Source organism: Motacilla alba, chromosome 6 (assembly GCF_015832195.1).
Source record: "Motacilla alba alba isolate MOTALB_02 chromosome 6, Motacilla_alba_V1.0_pri, whole genome shotgun sequence".
NCBI lineage: Eukaryota > Metazoa > Chordata > Aves > Passeriformes > Motacillidae > Motacilla > Motacilla alba.
Genome location: NC_052021.1, coordinates 3,413,471 through 3,439,743, shown reverse-complemented (window position 1 = coordinate 3,439,743; position 26,273 = coordinate 3,413,471). Strand labels below are relative to the sequence as shown.

The 26,273-nt window shown below is 54.6% G+C and overlaps 2 protein-coding genes across 3 annotated transcripts in view; both read right to left on the bottom strand.

Moving 5' to 3' along the window:
* The window catches only part of LOC119702804 (C-type lectin domain family 2 member D-like), a 603,052-nt gene that overhangs the window by 123,408 nt on the left and 453,371 nt on the right, over nt 1-26,273 (bottom strand). The window lies entirely within an intron of this gene.
* On the bottom strand, nt 1,750-25,536 carry PALD1 (phosphatase domain containing paladin 1). The gene is made up of 20 exons (XM_038141470.1): nt 25,383-25,536; nt 18,336-18,533; nt 18,105-18,207; nt 17,735-17,914; nt 17,494-17,658; nt 17,246-17,406; nt 17,033-17,108; nt 16,284-16,435; nt 16,104-16,197; nt 15,892-15,996; nt 12,927-13,022; nt 12,621-12,755; nt 11,052-11,168; nt 10,362-10,541; nt 9,690-9,887; nt 9,275-9,415; nt 8,577-8,648; nt 8,321-8,461; nt 5,044-5,199; nt 1,750-2,065 (listed from the first exon to the last, which is right to left on the bottom strand). The coding sequence occupies exons 2-20, from the start codon at nt 18,521-18,523 to the stop codon at nt 1,916-1,918; spliced, it is 2,610 nt and encodes an 869-aa protein (XP_037997398.1). The 5' UTR covers nt 18,524-18,533; nt 25,383-25,536; the 3' UTR covers nt 1,750-1,915.

Below are 26,273 nucleotides of genomic sequence, written 5' to 3'. Positions count from 1 at the left end.
GGGCACCTTCCACTAGCCCAGGTTGCTCCTGCTTGTTACTATATAGAATTTAAAATATTACATGTATTTCATATTTCTAGAGTGTGTATTTTCTATCATTATGTATAAAATCTATATACAATGTATTCACAGTATATGTAATAAAATGTGTGCTATAGACGTAACATATAGCATTTAAAATTCATAATATACACTCAATAATGGTTTTATATTTTAGATATATCATATACGATACATAAGCCCTTGTTTGCTTGGTCTCTGGCTGAATCCTTTCAGAATTGCCAATCCTTGTCCCTCGCAGCAGAAAACCCAGGCCATTCAGAGCCAGGTTTTAACTTCTCATCTAGGAGAGGGGTCTGGGTTTCTGCCTCCCCAGCCTGGGGAAAAGAAGGAATAAACACAGCACGGTTGATTTTTCACATTCAAACACATTCCCATCTCCCAGGATATTTTTTTTTTCCCAGGCAATTGCTGTAGCCCTGCTTTGGAAATCACTTGTTAGGATGGTGGGAAAGCAGAAAGGAGCCTTTGAGCCCCTCAGACCAGGTGATGCAAAGCTCCAGCCTTCATTACCAAGATTAAAAGAGGCTGGGATTTCCTAAGCAATTAAAAACTCTGCCTAATTAAGACAGGGCTAATAAGCACCACTTCCAAGGGCTGCTGCTGGGGCAGGAGAAGGATTTGCAGGAAAAAGCCTGCAGGTAATTGCTTTAGTAAGGCAGAATAAATGGGGGTGTGAGGATAGAGAGGATGTGCTCTGTTAAGAACTAAAATTAGAGGAGGAAAAAAAAAAAAAGAGGGAAAATAGCATCAACAGCCTCTTGAAATTACTCAATCAACTGTCTGACTGCATCAGCAGCACGTTATCCAAACACTGCAACACTCAGCGAGGGGCGAAACATTCAGGCAGGTATTTCTGCCTGAAAAAAAAGGAAAAAGAAATGTAAAAGCACACTCCCAAATGTCTGGCTTAGCCAAAAAAAAAGAAAATGAGGGACCCCTTGGGACCTGGGTCTGTCACAGCCAAGGCTGAAGAAAAAGCAGCACTTTGCTATTTTAAAATGTTGTTTTTCTTTCCAGCCTCCACCTTTGAATTTCTGCCACCTCCCGCCACTGGCAGCGGATGAAAGCGGCGGCTGGGACAGACGGAGCGTGTGCTCCTGCCTTTGTGCTTCCCATCCTGCCCTCTCCTCCCTCCAAGAGCCTTCCCCCTGAGCCCCCCTCACCCCACTGTGAGGCCAGCAGGGCACTGGGACCCCTCATTTATATCCTCTCCTTTAGATTCACTTCATTTTTCACTCCTTCCTCAAAAAACAAAGGAACCCCCCAGTATTAATTTTGCTTTTATGCCTTTGCTGAGCAGCTCAGCCCCCTCAGCTCCACCCCGGCGCTCAACTTGCTCCAGGCAGGGGGAAGTGGGACCCCAAAACTGGGTACCACAGATGCCATTCCCCCAGCTGCACCCACGACTAAAAAGAGTCGGGAAGAATCAACAAATATGCCCGAGCCCTAAAAATACCCAGGTTTGAAGTGACTGGGATTTCTGTGAGTCCTAATTCTGGCTGCTGGTGTTTATGGCTCCACACATACATGGAGCCATAAAAATATAACCATATATATATATATTTATGTGTTATATAGACATGTACATGTGTGCGTTTATGCACATAAATACACCTCTGTGTGTATAAATATCTAAATTTGGGTAAATGCTGCACTGCCTCAGGAAGAAAGTGAGGAAGGTCTCGATTTTTAATTTACAATATTTTTATTGCGTCCAAAAGAACCCCAGAAATCCTCCCATCCTAAGGCAGCCTCGAGGCTCGCCCCTCCCTCCCCACACCCTCAGATTTGGGGAACACAGTCTTTTTCTCTCTCTCTTCCCCGCCCCAGAGAAAGCAGCAGGGGCCCCATGCTAGACGAAGTCCCCGCGGAAGGGACGGGACGTGGCCCCCTGCGCCTGCCAGCGGCCCCGCAGCGTGCACAGGGCTTTGCCCTCCAGGCTCTCCAGCTCCGGGAATCCCAGCTGGTTCAGCACCTCGTAGACCCCGGCCACCGCTGCCACCTGGAAACAGAGGGACAAGGGACATTGCATCCCCCTCCCACCCCGGGGACGCTTTCGCCACCTCCGGGGTGAAGATCCCCGGCATCGCCCCCATCCCGGTAGCACCCCTTTCACCTCCCCCAGCCTCTTTCCAGCCCCAGTTTATCCATTTCCTAAGCCTCCTCCTTGCTGCTGGGGTCAGCCATCACAGGGTTTGTTGGCTTTGGCACCCTCCTGCCAAAAAGCTACAATGGCGCCTTGTTTTTGCTAAAAACGCGGGGATTATGCAGCGGGAAGGGGCGCCCCGGGGGTCAAAGGCTCCTTGTATCCACAGGTTGGGTGTTTTTCCCTCCTCTCCGGCAGACAGGGGGAGTGGGGAGGGGGGGATGGAAACCCCACATACAGGAGATGGGGCATTGAAAGGGGCAGCGCCTTTGGGGGCCGCGCTCAAAAAAGATGCAGCGCCAAAAGGAAGATGCGGCGCTAAAAGATGCTCCAGCAAAAGCAGGGGCAGAGGGCAGATGTAAATCCATGTGCTGGAAATGCACCCCCAAAAGGTGCAGCACTAAAGGATGCAGCCCCAAAAGGTGCAGCAGTAAAGGATGCAGCCCCAAAAGGTGCAGCAGTAAAGGATGCAGCCCCAAAAGGTGCTGCTTTAAAAATACAGCATTAAAGGTGTAGCCCCAAAAGGCGCAGTTCCAAAAGGTGCAGCCCCAAAAGGATGCAGCCCCAAAACATGTGGCACTAAAGGTGCAGCATGAAAGGATGCAGCCTCAAAAGGTGCAGCATGAAAGGATGCAGCCCCAAAACATGTGGCACTAAAGGACGCAGCCCCAAGGGGTGCAGCACTAAAGGTGCAGCATTAAAGGTGCGGACCCAAAAGGTGCAACAGTAAAGGATGCAGCCACAAAAGGTGCTGCTTTAAAAATACAGCATTAAAGGTGCATCCCCAAAAGGATGCAGCCCCAAAACATGTGGCACTAAAGGTGCAGCACTAAAGGATGCAGCCCCAAAAGGTGCTGCTTTAAAAAATACAGCATTAAAGGTGCAGACTCAAAATGTGCTGCTTTAAAGGTGCAGCCCCAAAAGGTGCAGCACTAAAGGTGCAGCATGAAAGGATGCAGCCCCAAAACATGTGGCACTAAAGGATGCAGACCCAAGGGGTGCAGCCCCAAAAGGTGCTGCTTTAAAAAATACAGCCCCAAAAGGTGCAGCAGTAAAGGTGCAGCATGAAAGGATGCAGCCCCAAAAGGTGCTGCTTTAAAAATACAGCATTAAAGGTGTAACCCCAAAAGGATTCAGCCCCAAAACGTGTGGCACTAAAGGTGCAGCACTAAAGGATGCAGCCCCAAAAGGTGCAGCACTAAAGGTGCAGCATGAAAGAATGCAGCCCCAAAACATGTGGCACTAAAGGATGCAGACCCAAGGGGTGCAGTCCCAAAAGGTGCTGCATTAAAGATGCAGCCCCAAAAGGTGCAGCACTAAAGGATGCAGCCCCAAAAGGTGCTGCTTTAAAAAATACAGCCCCAAAAATGCAGCCCCCAGAGGTGCAGCACTAAAGGTGCAGCAGTAAAGGATGCAGCCCCAAAAGGTGCAGCATTAAAGGTGCAGCATGAAAGGATGCAGCCCCAAAACATGTGGCGCTAAAGGATGCAGCCCCAAGGGGTGCTGCTTTAAAAAATACAGCATTAAAGGTGCAGACCCAAAAGGTGCTGCTTTAAAAAACACAGCCCCAAAACATGCAGCCCCAAAAGGTGCAGCACTAAAGGATGCAGCCCCAAAAGGTGCAGTATTAAAGGATGCAGCCCCAAAAAGTGCCACATTAAAAGCTGCTGCACTCAGCCTCAGGCTTCCCACATCCAGCCAACAGCAAACATCCCAGATCTCCACTAAAGCTGCTCCAGCCCCAGCGGCGGCCCGGGCAATGCAAACACCGGCATAACCGGGATGCCAGGGCGGGGCGGGCACCGGCTCCGCTCCAGCTCCGCCCTTTCATCCCCGCCCGGCCGGCGGATCAAAGATGCCAGTAGGAATTAGCAGAGCCGGCCGGGAAGGGGGAGAAAAACTCTCTGCACCGTAATAGAAGTAAGAGATGGAAATGACAAAATAAATAAAAAAAAAAAACACCTGGAATTATAGGGTACATCGATAGAAGTAATACAATAAAAGAACAAAAATTAGGTAAGATACAGTCGTGCAATAATAAAATTTAAATAAATACTAATAATTAAAATGTAGTAATAATAATAATAATAATAATAATAATAATAATAATAATAATAATAATAATAATAATAATATCATTATTAAAATTGCCATATCTCCAGCTTCTCCTTCTCCCCCCGACTCTCCTTTCATGCAGAAGAACCCCACAGGCACCAGCACACACACCCCTATGCCCCCCACAGCACTTGCACCACCTCCAAAGTCCCTTTTCCAGGGAAATTTACAGCCCCTCCCCAACATTCCCATTCAAATCAATGTATCCCAAATAAATCTGGCAGCTACATCCCCCCCAGGCAGGAAATATGGGTAATTTAGGGTCTCTTACCCAGCCTTCCCCCATTCCATAAGGATCATTTAGGGTCTCTCACTTGCCCCCCATTCCATTTTTCCAGCTGGTTCCCAATCCCCTTGGATATCCAATGCCACCTTCCCAGACCCCCCACCCCCTGTGCCACCTGTCCTGGCCAGGCAGGTTTGCCTGGTGGCCCCCCAGCCCCAGATTCTGCAACTGCACCAAAACCCCTGGGAAACCCAAACCAGGGGAAAAGAGCAGGTTGGGGGTGGCAGAGCTCCCCATCCATGTGGTGGGATGCCAGTGGCCAGTGGGATCTCCAGTGGCTTTCCATGAGAGCCACCAAGCCAGGGAGCAAAGGGACACAGACGACGCCCCAACAAGCCCAGAAATCCGGTGTAAGTTAAGGATGGGTGCCTGCTTCCCAGCAAATTCCTGTATTCCCACGTAAACACCAGGTGGCAGCCTGGGAAAGCCTCACCTCACGCATCCAGAGGCTGAAGGGCCTCTGCCAGGAGTCCTTCTTCTCCAGGTGCAGGTAGGTGTTGAAGAGGATGAGGAAGATGTAGCGCTCCAGGTACTGCAGGCTCCGCAGCTGCAGCGTCTGCGCCTCCCTCTCATCCTTGCCCGACTTTCCCTGGAAGGAACAACAGCCTTGAGGCACCTGTGGCACCCCCAGGGGAGCTCCTGCATCCCACCCTCAGCCACAGCCCCGGGACAAGCCTGGGAAGGGCACAGGAAGAGGGAGGAACGCTCTGGGGACAAAAATGAGCGCATCCGCGCAGCCGGAGCTTGGCGCTCCAGGCTCTCATTTCCTTGTGGTTTCCAGCAGGTAACAACATTCCCAGAGCTCCAAAATAGGTGAGGGATGGCTAAACGTGGGGGGCAGGAGCAGGGACAGGCAGCCAAGGGAGAACTGTACCCCGAACCATGAGTTTTTGGACTATAAACTTCCCCAGGGAAAAAACATCTCCCTGGAAGGCATTCCCACCTGGATTCAGCCTCTGTTTCCAGAGGAAGGGAAGGGAAGGGGAAGAGAAGGGGAAGAGAAGGGGAAGAGAAGGGGAAGAGAAGGGGAAGAGAAAGAAAAGAGAAAGAAAAGAGAAAGAAAAGAGAAAGAAAAAAGTGGAAGAGAAGAGAAGAGAAGAGAAGAGAAGAGAAGAGAAGAGAAGAGAAGAGAAGAGAAGAGAAGAGAAGAGAAGAGAAGAGAAAGAAAAAAAAGAAAGAGAAGAGAAAGAGAAGAGAAAGAAGAGAAAGAAGAGAAAGAAAGAAGAGAAAAAAGAGAAAGAGAAGAGAAAGAAAGAAAGAAAGAAGAGAAAGAAAAGAGAAAGAAAAGTTGATGGCCATCACATCTCCCAGTACTATTTTATATATATAAATTATAAATATATCTCTTATATGTTTTATATATGCTATAGTGTTCATGCATTCATTATTTCCATTTATTGCTTTATTAGATATTGTATGTAATTGTACAGTAATTTTTATTAGCATTATTATTGCCATTATTTTAAGCCCTGCATGCTGCCCTTTCTAGGAATTATTAATAAATCAAAGCCCTAATCCCACAGGCCAGCCCAAAAAGCAGCAATTTCTCACTCCAGCTCTGCCCTTGGGAAAAGGCGTCTCCTCCACCTGTGTGTGCCAGTATTTGTAGAAAGCAAATCCTATAATCCTGTTATTTATCCTGGTACTGTATTACCCTATTTCTTTTTCATTCTATTATCCTATTATTTACCATGTTGTTATATTATCCTACTTATTTTTTATCCTATTATTTATTGTTTTATTCCATTATGTTATTTATTTTTCTTTTGTTACTTATAATTGTATTCTATTATCCTATTTAATTTTCTTCTATTATCCAATTTTCTTCTGTTGCCCTATTACTTCTCATTGTATTCTGCTATCCTATTTAATTTTCCTCTGTTACGCTATTACTTCTCATTTTATTCTATTATTCTATTTATTTTCCTCCTATTATCTTATTATTTACCATCTTATTATCCTATCATTTATCTTTTATCCCATTATTTATATTTTCCTATTTTCTTCCTCCCAGTTAGGGGGTGAGAAGAGGTCGATACAAACCAAACCAAACCCCCAAAACACCTTTCCCTTCCCTTCTATTTGCCCTAACCCCGAAAAGCATCTCCCAGCAGGCTCCCAAAACCCCAGCGATTCCCCCCATTCTCTTCTCCAAGCTGCCCATCACTGAGGGAAAAAAAAACCCCCAAAAAATTAATTAAAATTACAGCACTTGCTCAGGGCCAAGCCAAATCAAATGGGATGGATGGAGCAGCCAAGAGGCTCTTCCTTGAGCAGAGGGAGTGGATGAACTCTCCTGGTCTTGCCTTCCCACCAGGATGCCAGCCTGGCAGTGGGATACAGCCCAGCATCACCCCCGTGCCAGGCCTGACAGCCAAGCAGGTGAGACCCCATAGGAAAGGAGGGAAAGCCAGAATTAAATAAAGTACTTCTCCTGAACAAGGATAAATTAATAAAAAATAAATGCGACCATAAAGAATTAATAATCGCTACATCTGCAAAGGTTTTCTCTCCCAGCTCCCAAAAATGCAGAGGATCTCAGGAAGCAGGAGGCAAACCCCCAGGAAGCTGCAGATGTTCCTGGGTGATTGAACATTTTGGTTTTTCTTCCCTCCATCGATCGTTTCAGCTGTTAATTGAAAACACAGATCAGTGGCAGCTGGAGCAAGAGCTGCAGTGAGGAGTTCCCTGTGGGATGTGGCACAAGCCAGCCCAGGAATAACACCAGGCCCTGGGCTCTGCCCTTCCAAGGCCCCGTGACACAGCTGCACAGGTTTGAGACATCCCAAATCCGGTGAAAACAATCCTTTGTGCTTCTTCATCAGCTCCACAGAGTACAACAGGGCTGTGGAGCACAGGCTCAGCTGGCCATGGATGAGTCCATTCCAAGGGGCAGCTCCCCTTCCCAAAGCTGAATCTCCTTCCCAAACTCTGAGGAGCCAGAGGAGCCTCTGGGGCTGGGAATGGAATGGGACAGAGCAGTCCTGCCCTCTGCAGGCTGTGCTTTGTGGGATGGGAGGGGATAATGGGTTGGGATGATGGGATAATGGGATGGGATGCTGCAGGAGAGGAATGTGGGATGTAGGCTGGATTCTGGGTGGGATACTGTCACTGTGATATTTTATGAAAATCCTTTTGCTGGGATTTTCTCCTGAGAAGGCTCAGGAAAGGACCGTAAACAATAACTATCTGATGGCTGTGGAATGTGCTCTGGAGATGGTTTAGCCACAGGTGCATCTTTGATTGGTCTCGTGTGGATCGTTTTCACTCGGTGGCCAGTCATGGTCCAGCTGTGCCGAGGCTCTGAGCAGCCACGGGTTTTTATTACCATTCTATTCCTTTCTAGCTCTCTGATAAATCCTTTCTCTCCATTCTTTGGTATAGCATTTTAATATAATATAACATCATAACATAATAAATCAGCCTTCTGAAACATGGAGTCAAGATTCTCATCTCTCCCCTTGTCGGGGCTGCCTGCACATTCCACGTTTGGTGACTCCGAGTGAGCGGCTTTGATGGTCACCACAGGATGCAGGACAGCAAGGGTCAGCACAGGACCCGAGGGTGACTGTGACCACAAGAGCCCTGGCACCCCTCTGGTGACACTGCAGAGAGGGTCAGCCTGAGAAGCGCCCCGGCTGAGGCAGGGCTGGTCCCAGGGGCGGGTGCAGCCCCCGGGACTGCGCGGTGCCCGCGGGCAGGGGGCTCACCTGGCGGTAGGTGCAGATGATGATCTCCCGCAGGTGGTAGTGCATGGGGGTCATGGTCTCGCTGACCGTGTCCAGGGCCATGTCCACCTCCTTCTTCATCCGGTGACCGTCAGGCAGGAGCTGGACCACCTTCATCACCACCTGGAGCACGGGCAGGAGCGGCAGGGCTTCACCAGGAGCCGCCCTGCCTTGTCCCACTGCCCCTCCAAAGAAGCAGCTGTGGCTTGAGGGAGCAGAGGGAGAGTCCCAGACTCACCTCGAACTCCCCCTTGGTGTACTTGGCATCGGGCACGCTCACGATTTCCTCCTCACTCATCTCAGGGATGCCCTGGGGTGGCCAGAGGGGACTGGGTCATTATGGGCTGCACAAAAATGCAGAGCCTGTGCCCAGCACAGCAGGACCCCCAGCATCCCCCGCCTGGCCTCTGCCAGGCACAGAAGATAAAAATTTTACCCCTGCCCAAGGAGGGAGCCACATGTCTGGATAGACAGAGGACTGTTCCAGGGGGCCCAGAGAAGCTGTGGCTGCCCCTGGATCTCAGGGCCAGGCTGGACAGGGTTTGGAGCCACCTGGGATGGTGGAAGGTGTCCTTGCCCACAGTAAAGGGGTGGAACAAGAGGAGCTTTAGAGTTCCTTCCAACCCAAACCATTCCACGATTCCATGCTCTCCCCTGCCCTTAGCCCTCCATCCTGGGGAGGGAGCTCTCAGGAAGAGGGTAAAGGCTCACCAGGGATTCACCCAGACTTCTGGAGCTCACTGGGAGTTAGGCACAGCAAATGACAACATACAGATAGGTGTCCACCCCACAGTCCACCTCTTCAAGCCTCTGGCTGTGACCCTGCCCACACTCTTCAAGCCTCTGGCTGTGACACAGCTGCCATGGAAGCTCTGGAAGCTCTCCAGAGCTTCCCCAGGAGTCCCAGCAGGGGTTGCTGCAGCCCCCTGTACTCACGTTGAAGTGCCACAGGGTGAGGACAGCGATGACCATGGCCGTGGTGGTCCTGCCCCGGCCACTGGAGCAGTTGAACACGAAAGCTGCGCGCGAGTCCTCGGCCAGGGCGCTCTTCATGGCCTCCAGCAGCCGGTCAAAGTCCTACCAGGATGAAGCCAGTGGGTTTTTAGGGATGCAGGACTTCCTCACCTTGGGGTCCCCTTTGTCCTACAGCCTCCAGGTTGAACTCTGTCTCCTTGCTGCCAGATCCATCCCTGCCCACCTGAAGGCACACAGCCTCTGCATGCAGCATCTCCTGGGGATCCCCCCCTGCCCTGGCAAGCACCCCACCAGCACTGAGCACCCAAGGGACATTCCTGCACAGCATCGGGGCTGGCTTGGGATGCAGGCAGCAGCACCATCCCCCCCTGGGTACCTGCTCCTTGGGAGCACAGAAGTCAGGGATGGGGATGCGGCGGTAGGTGAGTCCCTGGCAGGAATTCTTCTGCTGGCTGAATATCTCCTGCGTGGTCAGGCAGCTCTTGAACATCTTCATCTGCTTCTCTGACTCCAGGTACACCTCCAGCCACTTCTGGCACTTCAGCAGGTCCCCCTTCAGGGCAGCCTCCAGTTTCTGCAGAGGATGGAGAAACCCTCACTGTAACACCCACCCCTCCTAATTTTTCATTAGGAGTTTAATCAATGTTTTTAGATGCAGGTGAACACCCCAAACCCCACAACAGGTCCCGGCCACCAGTTCTGCCCAGGTCCCTCTGTGTTTGATGGGAGCCCCAGGAGCATAATTTCCCACCATTCCAGGCCGCTCCTCCATGCAGCCCCGCTGCTGCTGGCAGCCAAGCTCCCCCGCTGCCTGTCTCCCCTGGAAATCCAGCTGGGAACATCCACTCCCCTTTGCCCAGATGCCTTTTACCCTTGCTCTCAAGGCATGCTATAAATTCTTCCAGGGTAGATCTCTGCTTTGCTCCCTTGTTCCCAAAGGAAAACAAACCCAGCAGCTCCAGGGGAAGAGGAACTATGAAAGCCTGCGGAAATCACCCACGAGGGTTCCTGGGAACCTCCAGAGCACCCAGCACCTCCCAGCGCTCACCTCCAGCTGCTGGGGCGAGGCAGCAGGCACGGGGATGAGCTCCTCCAGGAGCCCAGGCTCCCGCAGCGTATAGATCTGCTCGTTGCCCTCCAGGACCGCTTCCTCGCGGAGGCTGATCCAGACGATGCGCGAGTGCTTCCTCTTGGCATCCGTCAGGTACCGCAGCACGCTGCCCAGGCTCTGAGGGAACGGTGGGCAAGGGTGATGGGAGGGCTGGGAGCCAACGTGGGGTCCCTGCCTGTCACATTCACATTCTCTAACAAAATCCCTTCGCCCAGGATTTTTCTCCTGGGAAGCTGAGAAGCCTCAGAGAAAAAGGAAAACAATTCTTATCTCATTTGCTTCTCCTGTGTTTTGCTGCTTTGGAATGTGTTTGGAGATTGTTCACCCAACAGGTGATTGTTCCATTGGTTTCATGTGAATTATTTTGACTCATTGGCCAATCAGGTTCAAGCTGTGTTGGGACTCTGGAGAGAGAGTCACGAGTTTTCATTATTATCTTTTTAGCCTTCTGTCAGTATCCTTTCTGTATTCTTTAGTATAGTTTAATTTAGTATTCTTTAATAGAATATAATATCATAAAAAAATAAATTAGCCTTCTGAGAATATGGAGTCAGATTCATCATTCCTTCCTGCCACAGGGTGCCCCACAAATACAATACCTGCCCGAGGTAGGATGGTGTCCCTCACCTTGGAGCTGGGCTGTGCTGTCCCATAGACGGGCATTTTGGGCACCCTTCGGAAGTTGGCCACGCTCATCTCCTTGGCAGTGCTCAGCACATCCGGGCAGAAGCGCTCATCCGCCACCTGGAATGAGCAATGTCCAGGCAAGGATGCCCCTTCCCACCCTCAGCTCTGCAGCACACCAAAACCCACGGACCCTGCTCGGGACAAGCCCCCAGACCTTTCCAACAGCAGCATCCCGGGCTCAAAGCCTCATGGCTGCGTGTCCAAGGTGGGACAGGCTCTTCTTGCAGCACAAGGCACCAACAGGGCTGGCCTCCTCCACCCCACCACGGAGCTGCTGCCCAGGCTCACGTCACGGGATGCTGCAGACACATCCACGTGCACAGGGATCTCCGGCCACACATTTATCCTCACGTGGCTCAGGCTGGAAGGACTTTAAAACCACCTACTTGCATCCTTGCTGAGGGTGCCAGCAGGAGCTGCTGGACCCAAGACCCCACGACACCTGCCCTACAACAGGGAAACCCTTTGTGAATGCAGCAGGGGCAGTGGGTCGGAGACAAAGAGAACCCCTCACCCCATGTTCATGTGGCAACAGAAAGAGTTTATTCTCAAGCCCTTCTTTATAAAGGACATTTAAAAAAACAGGTCTGGATAGCTCATAGGTCTGATCTTTTACTCTCCCCAAATCCTGGAGCAGTGACATGCTGGCAGCTCAGGAAGGAATGTAATTGGTTGAAGTTCCTGTCAGTCAGCCCAGGGGCTAGTTTATGGAGCTGGCTGAGCTGGGCTGAGTTCATTTGCCCAGTGCAAGCCAGCTTGCACTGAGATATAATGTCACAGTGATAATGTCAGTGATATAATCCTTTTTTCCTTTATTAAAATTGCAACCTGCTCTCTGCCATCCATCTGCAAGGGTGGTGCAGTAAAGTGGAAAAATTATAAGAAAAAGGCCTCAAAAATCAGGCCTGCTCTGGCTGATCTGTCATTTCTTCTAAGGGAAGCTAGCCCTTTGCAAGTTCCCCTGTGAAAGCAACCCTGGTGCGAGCAGTTCATTAATATAACAATCTATTCCTGGGTAAAAAACAGCACCTGTATAAACTGTTTCTACCCAGTGAGATAGAAAAATTAAAATTACCTCTCAAAACGACTTTTCCTGCATGTACACAGCGGGGGTTTGAGTGACCAATCAATACAGGGTGACAACTTGTTAATTACCAATAAAGTAATTGGCAAGAAAGCTATTGACCAGTTGGAGTCACACACAAGGTCTGTAAAACTGTATAAAAACGAGTTATGTGACTAAAGAAGGGGCTTTTTCCTCCATGAAGAAAATGGAGTCTGTGTGATTTATTCCCATACGAGGGCCCTTTGCAAACTGGCTGACAGAAGACAGCACAGGTTTCATCTGCATGAGACCACGCATCGCTGGAGCTGCAGCATTCACCTCGAGGAGCTGTTAGGCGAGAACTCAGGCCAGCACATCGCAGGCTGAATGGGGTTGTAAAGGGGTTCTCCCACCCCTGCACGCCTCGGGAAGGTGCCAGTCCCACGCGTGCAGCGCCCACTCACCAGCACTCGGGCGCCCTTGGTGACGAGCTGGGCGGTGACGGTGAGCTCCGAGGCGTTCATGGCCGCCTGCAGCCGGTACAGCTCCGGGTGCCGGCACATCCACCTGCTGAAGCTGAGGGCAAAGCCCAGGGGGTACTGCCGGCGGGGGATGCACCATCAGCCTGGGCTCTGCTCCCCCTGCCCGCCGCCCCGCCGAGAGAACCTGCTTGGAAAACCCCAAGGGGAAGCCCCCGCCCTCCCGCCGCACAACGGAGCCAAAAAAGAAGGAGGGCGAGGAAGGTTTTGGGTTGTTCTGGTGGGTTTTACCTGCTCGTGAAGGTAGTAGTTGAAGGCAATCAAGTAGAAATAGCGTTCGAGACTCTGCAGAGTCCTCTGGAGGAAATACTCTTTGGTGCTGCTCCCCTGGAAGCAAAGGACAGGGAATCTGTGATGCTCAGTGCCGAGCGTGGAGGGGTGGGTGGCGTCTCCCTTTTGCTCAGGGGATGGGGTGGATGGAGCAGGACAGGACAATGGGTGGCCCACCCACTGCATTCCCCTGCCCAGTGCCCTCTCCATCCACCAGCCTGCCCACCCCACTGGAGATGTTCCCACCGCTCATCCCCAGCCCACTGAGATTTCATCTTCCAGAATGTTAAAGACAAAAAAAGCAGCTCTGACATCCAAAACCTCTGCACCAAAGGCAGATCATTCCTGCCAAAGCCACTTAGGGAAGAGCTGCCTGGAGGTGGCCAGGCATGCTCATTTCTAGCCAGGGGTAGGGATGAACTGCTGGACAACACCGACTTCTCCAGCAGGATCCTACAGCAAGGGGAGTGGGATCTGCAGGCACGGGCATCCTCTAACAGGCAGAGTTCAGGAAAACCAGAAGATGCTCTCAGGCAGCCATGGTCTCCACACAGCACAGGAGCCCTGCAGCCCCCAGCAGACCAGGAGGCTGGGAAAAAGCCCTACAGACACTTTGGATGAATTGTTTTTAATTTTTTAACGAAACATTTCCAGTTTCCCATATTAAATGATGCTCAAAGGCATAAATTCACATTTCAGCTCAAAACAAAAGCTTTCCCTTAGCACAAGGACACACCTGGAGCAGTTCCAACCAGTCCATGCTGTCACATGGACACACTGTCCAGCTGGGACATTCAAACCCAAGGGGATGGGTCTGGAAAATGCAAGGTCCTGCCCCCATTCCAGCCACCTCCACGGCCTCCGGATGAAATGCTCAGGCAGTGGCATCCCTGGGGAGAGAGGGCCCTGTGCCGGCCACACACCCTGCAATATCCTTCAGTTCCAAGTGTCTCCTTTGTCCATGTCCACAAGCATCCTGATACCTATGTTTCCAGCAAGCTCTCCTCCTCCTCTTCCTCTTTTTCATCACCTCCACAACCCAGCATATTCTCCACCACAGCTATCCCCTCTCAGGGAGGAAACTCAAACCCTCGGGGATTTTCTGCAATTCAGAAACCTCAGCGGGGTCGGGGTGGGGGTGCTTGTACCTCTGAGCATCCCATCCAACAAATTAACCTGGCACCAGGTAAGGAACGCCCAGCATGGCATCCACAAGCATCCCCAGAGAGCCTGCTGGAAGCCACTTCCCAGGCCAGGATGGAAAACCCTGTAGGATGGGGCTGTGTCCGGGCTCAGCTCGGCGAGCGGGGTTTGCTCATCCCTGACACTACGTGGCTGACTCATGAATATTTACTTGTTCTCCACAAGAGAAATCCGGCCTGCAGTCATTTATCAAGAGGAGAGGCAGCGGGATTTGCTCTGGAAACTCAAAACAAAGCCTGTGGGGATGGAGCCGCGCCAGGTTTGCCGGCAGCACCCACAGCAGAGCGGGGCTGCTTCCCGAGCACTTGGATTCCTGCAACAAACCCACCCCAGCGCTCCCACCCAAGGCAAACCTCCTGACATCCCCCTTGAGCGCCCCGTGGGTGGAAAGGGGAACGGTCCACTCGGGTTTCAGCCATGGAAAGCCAGGTGTTATGGGAGTCTGGCCGCTCAGCATCCCACACCAGGATTCACCTGCACCTCCATCACTTCAGGGCTTAAATCTCCATTTCTGCCCCCAAACCCAGGCAGAAACCCACAGACATCATCCCTCTGTGCCCAGAAAAGCCCTTCCTCCCCCCAAAACCAACCAGCTCACTCAGTACCACTCCAACACAAAGAGGTCCAGGCTGGTTTTCCAATGACTGAGCATTATCCCCTCTCCCCTCCTCACCCTCCATGTGCCCCCAGCACATTTTCCTGGCCCCTTGCCACTGTTTAAACCTGCTCTTGCTCCACAAAGACTTCAAATAAACACTCCTTGAGGCTTATTTACGGCAGTCCCCCAGCCGTTTGTTTTCCAGGAGTCCAGGATGACATGGAGCAGCTTTCCCCAGCAGGGAACAGTCAGGGAAAGGCTTCAAGGCAGTGGGAAAACCCCCTGTCCCATGCCCAACCTTCCTTTGTTATATAAGAGAACCTGCCAGCAAACAAACAGCACCAAATCCATCCTAAAGGGGAACACGGGAGTATAAAATTCGGGATTTGCCACTAGGCACCAAAAAAGTGACAGTAAATGCCTTCTTTTCCCGTTGCTTAATCATTTTCATGGAGTTTTTTTGCCACAGGGCACCTGGTTTAAGATTGCTCTTTACAACCAGCTCCAGCACTTCCACTCCACATTCAAGATTTAAATGGGAAAATTTATCTCCAAAGAAACTGGGATCAGGGCAGCCCTTCCACCTGAGCACCCAGCCTCCTTCCATCACCTGGTGAGGAGCCCCGTGGTTGGGCAGGGAAGACCACAGCTTTCCAGCATGGAAAGCCAGCCTGATGGCTCTTCAGAACAGCAGGAAAAAAACATAAATCCACAACTAGAAAAGCCTGACCTTGGGTGACTGTATTTGCAATGATCCCTCCCAGCTCCCAAGGACTTTTACCATCCCGGCTGATATCGATTTTCCAATTTTAGAGCTGATGAAATCAGGGCACAGGATATTATTTGCCCCCAAGGTCATCTACCAGAAGCAGTAGCAAAGCCCAAACCAGCCTGTTTTCCCCCAGTCCCAGCCTGCTCCATTTTATGGCTTTTAAAACAACTGGGAGGGAAAAAAAAAAAAGAAAGAGACACTCCACAACCTTCCAGGTTTCATATCACTGGGAAATCTCCAGCTCACAGGAAGCTTTGGATTTCCAGAATTTACATTCTTCTCATCCCGGCGCAAAAACAGCTCGATAAATCTCCCGGTGCCGATGGCTCGCATCCGAGCACTCCTCTAATTACCTGGATCTGATAGTCCTCCCCAATCCCTTCCAGCTTCTTCTTGTACTCGTAGATGGCTTCCTTCATGTCGTGCATCTCCGAGCAGGAGGCGATGGCACCATCCACCTCGGGAGGAGCAAGCGGGAAATTGCTCCGTAAGCCTCGGATCTGGGGGGAAACTCCATCCCACCCTCCCTGCCACCCTGCTGGAGGGTTCACCAGCACCCCCTTACCTCCTCCACTATCTGCTGGCCTTTGGGGACCATCTCCATGAAGGTCTGGATGACGCGGAGCCTGTCCCTGGGAGATGTCTTGGGCACGGGGGGGGAAGCTGCGGTGGGAGAAGGAGGAAATCAAACCAGCGCCAGGGGGAGTGGGCATGCCCCCAGTCCCACCCTGAGGGCTGCTCCGCTTACTCAGGCTTCTGGGCAGCTCCTCGGTGGTGGTGGAGGACCAGGGTGCCCATGGCCATGGCCAGGTTGGTCCTGCCCACGCCAGTCTGGCAGCCGAAGAGCAGCGCGGGCGGGGGTCTGCCGGGGTCCCGCAGCAGCAGGCTGGGGCTCTCCTAGGAGGGAGGGATGGAGGGATGGAGGGATGGATGGAGACCCCAGTGGCCTCCAGGAGAGCCAGGTCTGCCCCAGCAGTGGCTGGGATGGAGGCCATGCCCAGGCACGGAGGGGTGGGTGGCATCTCCCTTTGGGAGGACAGGACAATGGGTGGGCCACCCTCTGCATTCCCCTGCCCAGCGCCCTCTCCATCCACCAGCCTGCCCACCCCACTGGAGATGTTCCCACCACTCATCCCCAGCCCACTGAGACTTCATCTTCCAGAATGTTAAAGACAAAAAAAGCAGCTCTGACGTGGAAAACCTTTGCACCAAAGGCAGATCATTCCTGCCAAAGCCACTTAGGGAAGAGCTGCCTGGAGGTGGCCAGGCATGGTCATTTCTAGCCAGGGGTAGGGATGAACTGCTGGACAACACCGACTTCTCCAGCAGGATCCTACAGCAAGGGGAGCGGGATCTGCAGGCACAGGCATCCTCTAACAGGCAGAGTTCAGGAAAACCAGAAGATGCTCTCAGGCAGCCATGGCCTCCACACAGCACAGGAGCAAACCCCACCCCACGGAGGCCCCAAGGACCAGGTGCTTTCCCTCTGCTCACCCTGAGGCAGCGGATGAAAGCGTCAAACTGCTCCTCCAAAGGGGCTCCCTCGGCGGGCAGGGGCAGCCGGTGGTACCTGCCGGGATGGAGACAGCCCTCGTGAGGATGGGACCACAGAGGGGCTTCATCCCCACCACCATGGGGGATGCGTGGCTGAAAGGGTGCCAAGAGCCCCGGCCATGCATTATGAGGAGGAGGAGGAGGAAGCAGGACCTGTAGGAGGGCTGGAGGAAGACAGGTCTGCGATAGACCTCATCGGTGACCTGGATGTCCTCGTCGCACTGCACGCGCACGGCGTGGGGCTCGTCCCGCAGCCGCTCGAGGTCGTTGTACACGTAGTAGACGCTCTCGCTCAGCTGCGCAAAGTCGCGGATCTACGGGGGACGGAAAAAGCCCCGTCACGAGCCCTCCTCTCGCCTCTGACCCGGCGGGATGTGCACCCTTTCCCCGTCCCAGCTCACCTCCTTGCGGATGGCCAGCTCCAGGCTCTCCGCCCGCACGCCCCGCTGCAGGCGCTGCAGGTTCTCGTGGAGGTTCTCCTTGCCCCGCGGGGTGTAGGACACAAAGTCCCCCTCCAGCCGCAGGAACACCACGGGCTCCTCACGGACACAGAAGAAGACACATTCCTGCAAGCAGCGGGGGAGAGGCTGTCTAAAAGCTCTGCCGGCTTTTTTCCACCCCAGTTCCCACCCTCCCACCAACCTTGTGGCCTTCTCTCTGCAGCTTCTGCAGCACGAGCTTGAAGCCGTTGACGCTGGGCTGCCCCATCCCGAACACGGCGTATCCTCCCTTGGCCTGCCGGAAGTTGGGAGCGCCGCAGCTGCCAGTAGTGTTCAAAACATCTAATTTTCCATATACATCCCTGACCATGAAGTATTTCCCCTGCAAAATATCAGAACAGAGGAGGTGGGACATCAGTGGATTTGAGCAAGATGGGACTTCAGTAAAGCTGAGTGTAAGAGTGGCTTTTTCTACGTGATCTTCAAAATGAGCCCCCCGAAAAATCTCCTGAGGTCCCCAAGGCCCAGGCTGAAATGAGCTGGGTGATGAAATCGGTGGCAGAGATGCTCACCTGCACCAGGTAGTGCTCCAGCGTGGCCTCAGAAATGCGTCCCACCGTGTAGTTGGCCTTCAGCAGGTCATCGTGGATCTGGAACTCCTCCCTGCAGTTGTACCTGCAAGAGGCACACGCAGGCGGGTAAAGGAAAAAAAAACGATGGCACAGGTCAAGAGCGAGACAAACCCCAATATTTAGAGAAGAGGGTGGAGAAACCCAGAATTTTGGAGGCTGCCAAGGACTCACGTGATGACCACGGGCGCCACTTTGTTGGTGATGATGGACTTGGCCTTGCTGTTGTGGAGCCCCAGGGTCTGGAAGGAGTGGATGCTGAGGGAGTGCTGGTCCTCCATGCTGCCGTCTCCCGGCGCCCGGCTCTCCAGGGGGGATGCCGAGACCGCCTGCTGTGCCGCGCTGGCCGTCGTACCCATCATCCGTGGGCAGCTGTGCCGGGGTGGGCAGAGAGCAGCAGGGAGGAAAGGGGGAAAAAAAAACAACAAAACAAGGAGGTAGGGGAAGAAATAAAAGGGAGGAGGAATTAATTTTTCAGCCTCTCCTGATTTTTAGGATGGGAAAATCCCAGGCAGGCACAGGGCAACCCCCTGCTGACAGCCGGCCAGGGAGGGAACGCTAAGCCAGCCCTCACAAAAGGCTTTCTTCCTGCCTGCCATGCAGCTTGCTCCATCGGGGAGGCGAAAGTAGGGCTGAGGAGGGAGGGGGGAATAAAGGGCAAAGTGCTGGATCCGGTCCCCAAAATCTGCTGAGTCAGCACGTGGCACTGCACAGAGCCTCGTCCCCTGCTTTCCCAGCACCCACAAACCACTCCCGAGTCCCTCCCCGCACGGAAAACTCTGGAACAGAGAGCACATGTTGCTGGGTGCTTGGTGTGTGCCAGCCTGGAAGCTGCCTGGACAGCAGCCGGTTATCCCCATCCTGGGGGAGCACCCAGGGCAGGCAGGGACCCCAAAAGAAGCCCCTGCTCCATCCCCAGGGAGCTCATCCCCGAACAAGGGTGGAATGAAAAGGGCCAGGCCTGGCGGCGGCCAGGAGCATCCCGCCACACTCCAGCGGGCTGGGACAATGAGCCGACTGTCTGCGCCAGCCAGGGCCGGATCCCGGCTTCCCAACAAAGAGAGATGGCAAAGGGGTAGCCTGGAAAACACAAGAACTCTGCCCACTCCTAACGAGACAGCCCCCAGCAAAACCTCCTTTGTGCTGCATGGGAACAACCCTGGCGGCACCCAAAGGGGGATGGTACCTGCTCCGAGGCGATGCTCAGCGCTGGGAATACCGGGAATGGCTTTAACCCAGCCCCACAAACCCTTCTGCAGCTGCTCCTCCTGCCTTACAGGCAGCACAGGATCAACCCCTTACTGCAATCCCAGCGAATGTGATGCCCCCAGCAGCTGCAAATGCTTCAAGTGGGGGGAAAAGCCTGCGGAAAATGTGCTATTTCTAGACCGCCGTGCCCAGGCGCACATTTTCCCCTCCTCCCCATCTTCCTTCCCTGCTCCACGGAAAACTTGTTGCTCTACTGTGAATTTTCTGCACCATTAGGCAGCCTGGTTTCTTTTACACACAAGAGCAGAGGGGGGGAGAAAACAAAAACAGCTGTTTCAGGCCAGTGCCGTTTCTCCAAAGTCATCTTGAGTGTTTCTTTCATGGAAACACTGTGAGGGCAAAAATAAAGGAAAAAAAAAAATAGGGAGGTTTTGAGTGTTTCAGAGCAAGCGCTCGAGGCTTTGGAGAGCTCAGGCAGCAAGCAGGAATGGGGCATCCAGCCAGGATGCTTTTTTCCCTAATCTTGCTCAGAATGGGTGCATCTTTTCAACAGCGGGCTGGATCGATCCCTCTGGGTTTGCTCCAGCCATCCCCATGTTGCAGGATGGAGATTCCACCCCCCAGTTCCAAGGCAGGCAGCTTCTGCATGTCTTTTGTCTTTCTCCCCTCCCCACAGACACCCACTTTCACCCTAAAACCCCCAGGGATATTTTCTTTTCCCGACAAACCACACCAAGAAATAACAGGCATAAAAGACGCCAGGCAGATTTGGAAATTGTCTTTCAAACCACAAAATGAACGGAGAGAGGAAATCACAGCTCAGCTTCTTCCCCAACTCCCTGCTGAGGCTGGGCAGGCAAAACCAAGCAAGAAAAGTACCGAAATTACCCAAAGTGGGTGCTGAGGGAAGCCAAGGGAACTGCTCTAAAAAGCCATGGGAAGAGGGAAGTGCTGGTGTTCTCCAAACGGGAGCAGCTATTTACTGGTATTGGTATTGCTGCATCTGATGGGAGCAGGAGGATTTACACCCTCCCAGTGCCCACTCTTCAAGCTGGGACACAAATTGGGACGGGTAGGGAAGCAGAACCCTACCCCAGGAAAGCAGACAAAATGATCTTGGCTGAAAATTTTACCAAATATTGCTGGTGGTTGCAATGGGAAGAGATGCAATGAAGCATCATTGCCAGCCAAGGGAAGCAGGAGCCCAGGGCCCAGCCTGGCTCTGGATTAGCCCAAATATTAATCTTTTCCTCATTACTGGCCACAGCTGGCAAACACCATGAGATGTTCCTGCACTGGAACAGGACACCCAGAGAAGCTGCCGGTGCCTCTCAGGGTGCTCAAGGCTGGATGGAGCTGGGAGCAGCCTGGTCTAGTGGAAGGTGTCCCTGCTCATGGCAGCGGGGTGGAACGAGATGATCTCTAAGATCCCTCCCACCCCAATCCATTCTGGGATTCTATGATTCCAGGTTAGGAGGCTGGGAAGAAGCCACATGGATTTTACCATGTCATTAGCCATCAGCTGGCAGGGGTGGGTTTTGAGCATCCCTTCCCTTTCACCACACTGTACCTGGGGGTCTCCTTCCCAGGAGAGAGAGGACACAGAGACAACATCCCCCTGCACAGCATCCTGGCCTCCTGTCTGCACCTTGCCCTTCTCTTTTGAGGACAAACCCCAGAAATATTCCCTCAGCCGGCCGCTCATCCCTTCACAGACCCCAAAGCCAAGCCTAAGATCAGTCATGGCCAAGGCTCCTGAACAAAGAGCCCATTTTCTGCCAAAAGGACCAACACCCTGCACAAGGGCATCCCACCAAGCGAACCAGCAGTGTTCCTCTCCAGGTGTGATCCCTAAATTCAAAGCGCTGCCGATTAATTATTCTTGCTGCCTAATGAGAAAGCGGAGCCTCCGGGTGGGCAGGGCAGAAGTGCTTCCCTTCCCCTCCAGACCCAGCTCTGCCAAGCCTGGGCAGGGAACAGCAGAGGAGCCACCAGGAGCATCCCAAGAATTCCACTTGAGCATGCCAAGGGATCCTGTGCGTGCGGACGCCGCAGCCTCTCCCCCAGAAGTCACGACGCTGTAACAGCTCTCTGCCCTCCATCTTCCCACCTCTCCCACCCTCCACCCGGCCCAGGGGTTATTCCCACACCCGGGGACCTGGCGAGGACTCAAAGCTGGAGCAAACAATGGACTAAATATAGTGGGAGGTGGTCAGGCTGCAGCTGCAGGATGCATCTGCCCCGGCCACCGCGCCGAGGAGGAAGCGTGCGCTTGCCTGGCCGCCTCATTGTCAGCAGGAAATAAATCAAATAAATCTCCTTCCGTGCATCCTCGAGATACTTTATAGCTTTTAAAGCTCCTCTAAATGAAAAGCAAAGCCCTTTGGGAAGAAGCAGCAGCATTGGCAGCATCCTCCTAATGAATCCATCCTTCCTCAGTGTGGGGCAGCCCCTGTGGCTTTTCAGCATGGAGTCAGCGTGGATGCATCCTCGAGGGACCCAGGGGCACCCCTGGAGCACTGCTGAGCCAAGCAGGGAGGCAGGAAACACCTCAGGCCAGCAGGAAGCTCCGGTGCAGCCGGAGGGGCATCACCAGAGCCTGGAGGAAGCAGAGCTGGAGCTGAGCCCCCCGCCCCAGCGTGCTCTTTAACCCCCTTCTTCAAAAAAAACAGCTAAAATGAAATCCCACACAAACAGCTTCTCTGGGACAGCCTGCCCGTGCCAGGAGATATCCCAAAGCAGAGGCTGCATGGGAACCAGGCTCCTGTTGTTCCAGGTGACGCCGGAAGGAAGCGGCCCAGCTTCTCAAAAGCACATAATAAAACAAAAACTGAAGGTGAGAAATAGCACATTAAGCTGCGGATGATTTGGAATGTGTTGTCCACCCACCGAGCCATGAGGGTAAAAGAAGGCAAAGAACCAAAATGCCTCAAATCAACCTAAAAGTGCTTTCCACGGGCAGGAAAAGGGCCTGGAAAGGCAACTTTGCAGCTCTGCTTTTACAAGCCTTGACTGATTTATTAATATCTTTAAAGGAGCAAAAGCAACTGCCCTCCATCCTCAGGAGCTCCTCGGAGAGCCAGTGGCAATGGCCAAAAATGTAACGAAATAAGCAGCATTTCCTAGAAAGTCCAGAGGCATTTCCCAGTCAGGCTGGGATCGGTGCTGCCAATGCCCCCACCAGCATCTGCCGAGCACCACAGGAAAGCACCAGTGGGATGCCTGTCCCCAAATCCGAGCAGGAGCATCCAGAATAACGGGCATCAGGCATTTCACACCCCCTCCCCCGCACGCTCCTGGTTTTTGGCAGAAAACCGAGTGCCACATCCCCATCCTCCATGGGAGGACTTGCCTTCAGTTACTTGACTTAAAACCCCCCACCCTCAAGCCAGGGAAAGCTGTTTGAGACAGGGAATGGAGGAGAAAAAAAGTCACCCCAAAAACGGGGATGCCAGTCTGCTCCCCACCATGAGGAGGATGCTAGCATCCGCTGGGAATGGTATCCAGGCTGCAGCCCTTCTTCACAAACCTGGTTTGCACTGTTAATCAGCATAATTAACCTGCCTCGCTAAGCACGGCCTGGGAGGAATTACATTCCTGGAAGTGTTGGATGGGGCTTGGAGCAACCCGGTCTGGTGGAAGCTGTCCCTGCCCATGGCAAGGAGTGGAATGGGATGACCCTTAAGGCTCCTTCCAAACCATCCAGTGACTCCAGGGTTTTGCAAAGAGCCCACCTGTAGCTGCTGCCTCACACCCCACAACTTTTAAGGCCCGCTGGGAGGTTCCACCTGTCCCTGGGGTGCTGCTTTTTGGGCAGGCAGGAGACGCTTGGGCTGCTTGCTGTTGAGGTGAGGGGTTTCACCAAGGGGCAGCAATGGAAAGAGGAACAAAGCCCTGCCTCGGAAGCACCAGCGCTGCCAGTTGTGCCTCAGCTCGCTGCCCGCGGTTTCGAGGTCTGTGAGCACGCCCGCCTGAAGGGTTTCCTTTCAGTAGCACAAAGAAAAAACAAAACAAAAAGCCCAAAAACGTGAAGATAAAGGCCGGGGGCATCTCCAAAGAGACCAGCGGCCTGTGGGCAAAGCTTTTGTCCCACCAAACAGTGCCCAGCCCGGCAGGAAGCACCACAGCCCCACACCCAAACCAGACCTGCCAAGCTCTCCCCCGCCAGAGGTTCTGCGGTGTGACCCCGCTGGGGCTGCCGGGGGGAGCAGGGTGTCCCCAGGGCTGGGGAGCTCAGCCTGTCCCCCCCAGCGCAACCCCCTGCTCGCAAGCCGGGGATGGCCAGCGCCACGCGGAGCCGGCCGGGGCGTTTTGGGAAGGCGAGGGCTGTGATTTTGTGCTATTCATAGCTAACCACGGCTCCCCTCCCAACGGGGGGAAGGCTGCCGGAGCAACGGGACGGCTCCTTTTACCACGGGGCCGCTTTTCCACGCCGGGAAGCGCCGCAGACCACACCTTTCCCAGGACAAGCAGCACCTTATGCACGCCGGCAGCGTGGTTTGGGATGCAGCAGCACTCGGAGCTCGCAGATCTCCTCTCCCCCGCCCCGCTCTCTCAATAAATAAAGCAAAAATCAAGCAAATCCCAGGGGAGTTTTGCTCACAGCAGAGACCTGCCCGTTATTTTTAGGCTCCGTGCAAAGACATAATCACTTCCTGCCTTCCAGGAAGGAAATGTCCCACCGCCGCTGCCTGGCTGCCTCCTCCTCAGGCAGTGCCTGCCTGCTCCCAGCCCTGCCACCCCAAAACCCGCTGTTTTCTCCCATCCAGGGGAGAAAAACAAGCTCGGGATGTGAGGGGTGCCACGGCCAGCAGCGCTGCGGGAAGACGAGGGGCTGTCGGCTCCCCCAGCACTGAGAGGATGCACCGGGGACGGGGCAGGGAAGCGGGTCCGGAAAAGTCCGGCAGCCATCGGAAACGCAGCCTGGATGGGCTTTCTGGAAGTTTGCGGCGCCGTGGAGCTGGGCAGGAGCTCAGCCAGGGTGTCGGCAGCCTTGCTCCCGGGACGTGCTCTCCGGCAGCGAGGGGGACTCGGTGCCACAGGGGCCGGGAGCCCACCGGGCTCTGCGCCATGCCCCGCACGTGCCAGCGGGAGCCCGTCCATCCCAGCCTTCCCGCTGCCCTCGTGCTCCCGACAGGGGAGGCTGCCCAGCCAAACCCCAGCCCTCGGCTACATCTGCTCCTCTTCCTCCTCCATCTTCATCCCCCAGCCCTCCCGCACCTCCCCGCTTCCAGAGCCCGCTCCCCAGGCGGCTTTTGGGGGTGCCAAGGAGGCGCGGCCAAGAGATGCAAATCCCAAAACTCACTCTGGAGCCGCAGCAGGCACAGCCGGCACCGGCAGGCAGCCGTGCTGGGCTCCCGGCCCGGCGGGGCTGGCTTCCAGGCCAAAGGAGGGAGAGAAAAGCCCCTTTTCAATAGGAAACGCAACTGCAAAGGCAGGAGAGGTGGGAGGATGCCATCCGTGGGGCGCATGCTGGGCCTCGGAACTAGTGATCCATCTATCTTCCAGAGGTTTGAAGCCCAGCCTTGGCTCCGGATAAACCCCCTCGCCACGGCTGGGGCACCTCATGGCCACGCTGTGGGGTCTGTGCTCCAGGGGCAGAACAATCATTCCCCCATTGTCCCGCCTGCCTTGGCTTGGGGGGCGCTCCCCGCCCAAGAAGCCCCCCGGGTGCCCATCGCAAACCCCCCGGAGGGTGGAGGGGCACCCTCGAGGGCTGCTCCCGCCCCCTCCATCCCCTTCCCACCGCACCGGGCCGGGAAACGAACCCCGGCACCCCGGGGAGGGCATGAGACGGGTAGCCGGTCCCGGGGGGCGGATGCGCGGTCGGGGGTCGGGCAGCGCTCGGCCCCGGGGCGGCGGGAGGCTGCCCGGGATCGGGATGGGGCGCGGAGCGGGGCAGGACGCCCGGGGCCGGGGGCGGGAGGGGGGGAGAACACCCGGTCCCGGGGCTCGGGGGGGTATGCCGGGCTGGGAGAGGGGGGATGCCCGGTCTCGGCGGGGATACGGTACCTGGGCGGCTCCGGGCTCAGCTCCCGCGCCGGGCCGGCCGCGCCGTCGGGCGCCCCATGGGGGCGGCGGGAGCGGTGGCGGGAGCGCAGCCCCGCGGCCGCGCCGAGCGCCCGCGCCTCGGCGGGGGAGGGACCGGGGCGGGCACCGGGACGGGGCCGAGGGGCGCCCGGGACCGCCCCCGCCTCGGGAACACGCCCCCTGCACCGCCCCCTGCACCGCCGGGACGCCCCCGGGCCGCGGCACCGGCACCGCGGGGACACCCGGCCCGCAGCACCCCCAAACACAGCCACTGTCCCCTTAGGCACCCCCGGCACACAGCCCCATCGTCCCGGGGACACCCGGCCCGCAGCACCCCCAAACACAGCCACCGTCCCCTTAGACACCCCTGGCACGCAGCCCCATCGTCCCGGGGACGCCCGGCCCGCAGCACCCCCAAACACAGCCACTGTCCCCTTAGGCACCCCTGGCACGCAGCCCCATCGTCCCGGGGACACCCGGCCCGCAGCACCCCCGGCACGCTGATCCTTCCGTCATCTCCTGGTGACAAACCGGAGAGGGATTGGGATGGAGAGGGGCCTGTCAAATGCCACCACCCCAGCCAGGTTTGTAGTTTTGGGGGCATCAAGGCACTGCTGGCACCTCTCAAAGCCAAAAAGTGCTTTTCCTTCCCAGGCATGGGAGACAGGGATGTGTGTGACGGAAGCCAAATATCCCGTCCAACCCTGCCCTCTGGCAGTTCAGAACCATTCCTGCTTGTCCTGGCCCTCCATGCCCTTGTCTAAAATCCCTCTCCAGCTCTTTTGGAGCCCCTTTGGGCACTGAAAGGGGCTCTAAGGTCTCCCTGGAGCCTTCTCTTCTCCACACGAACACTGCCTGCACTCCCGGCCCGGC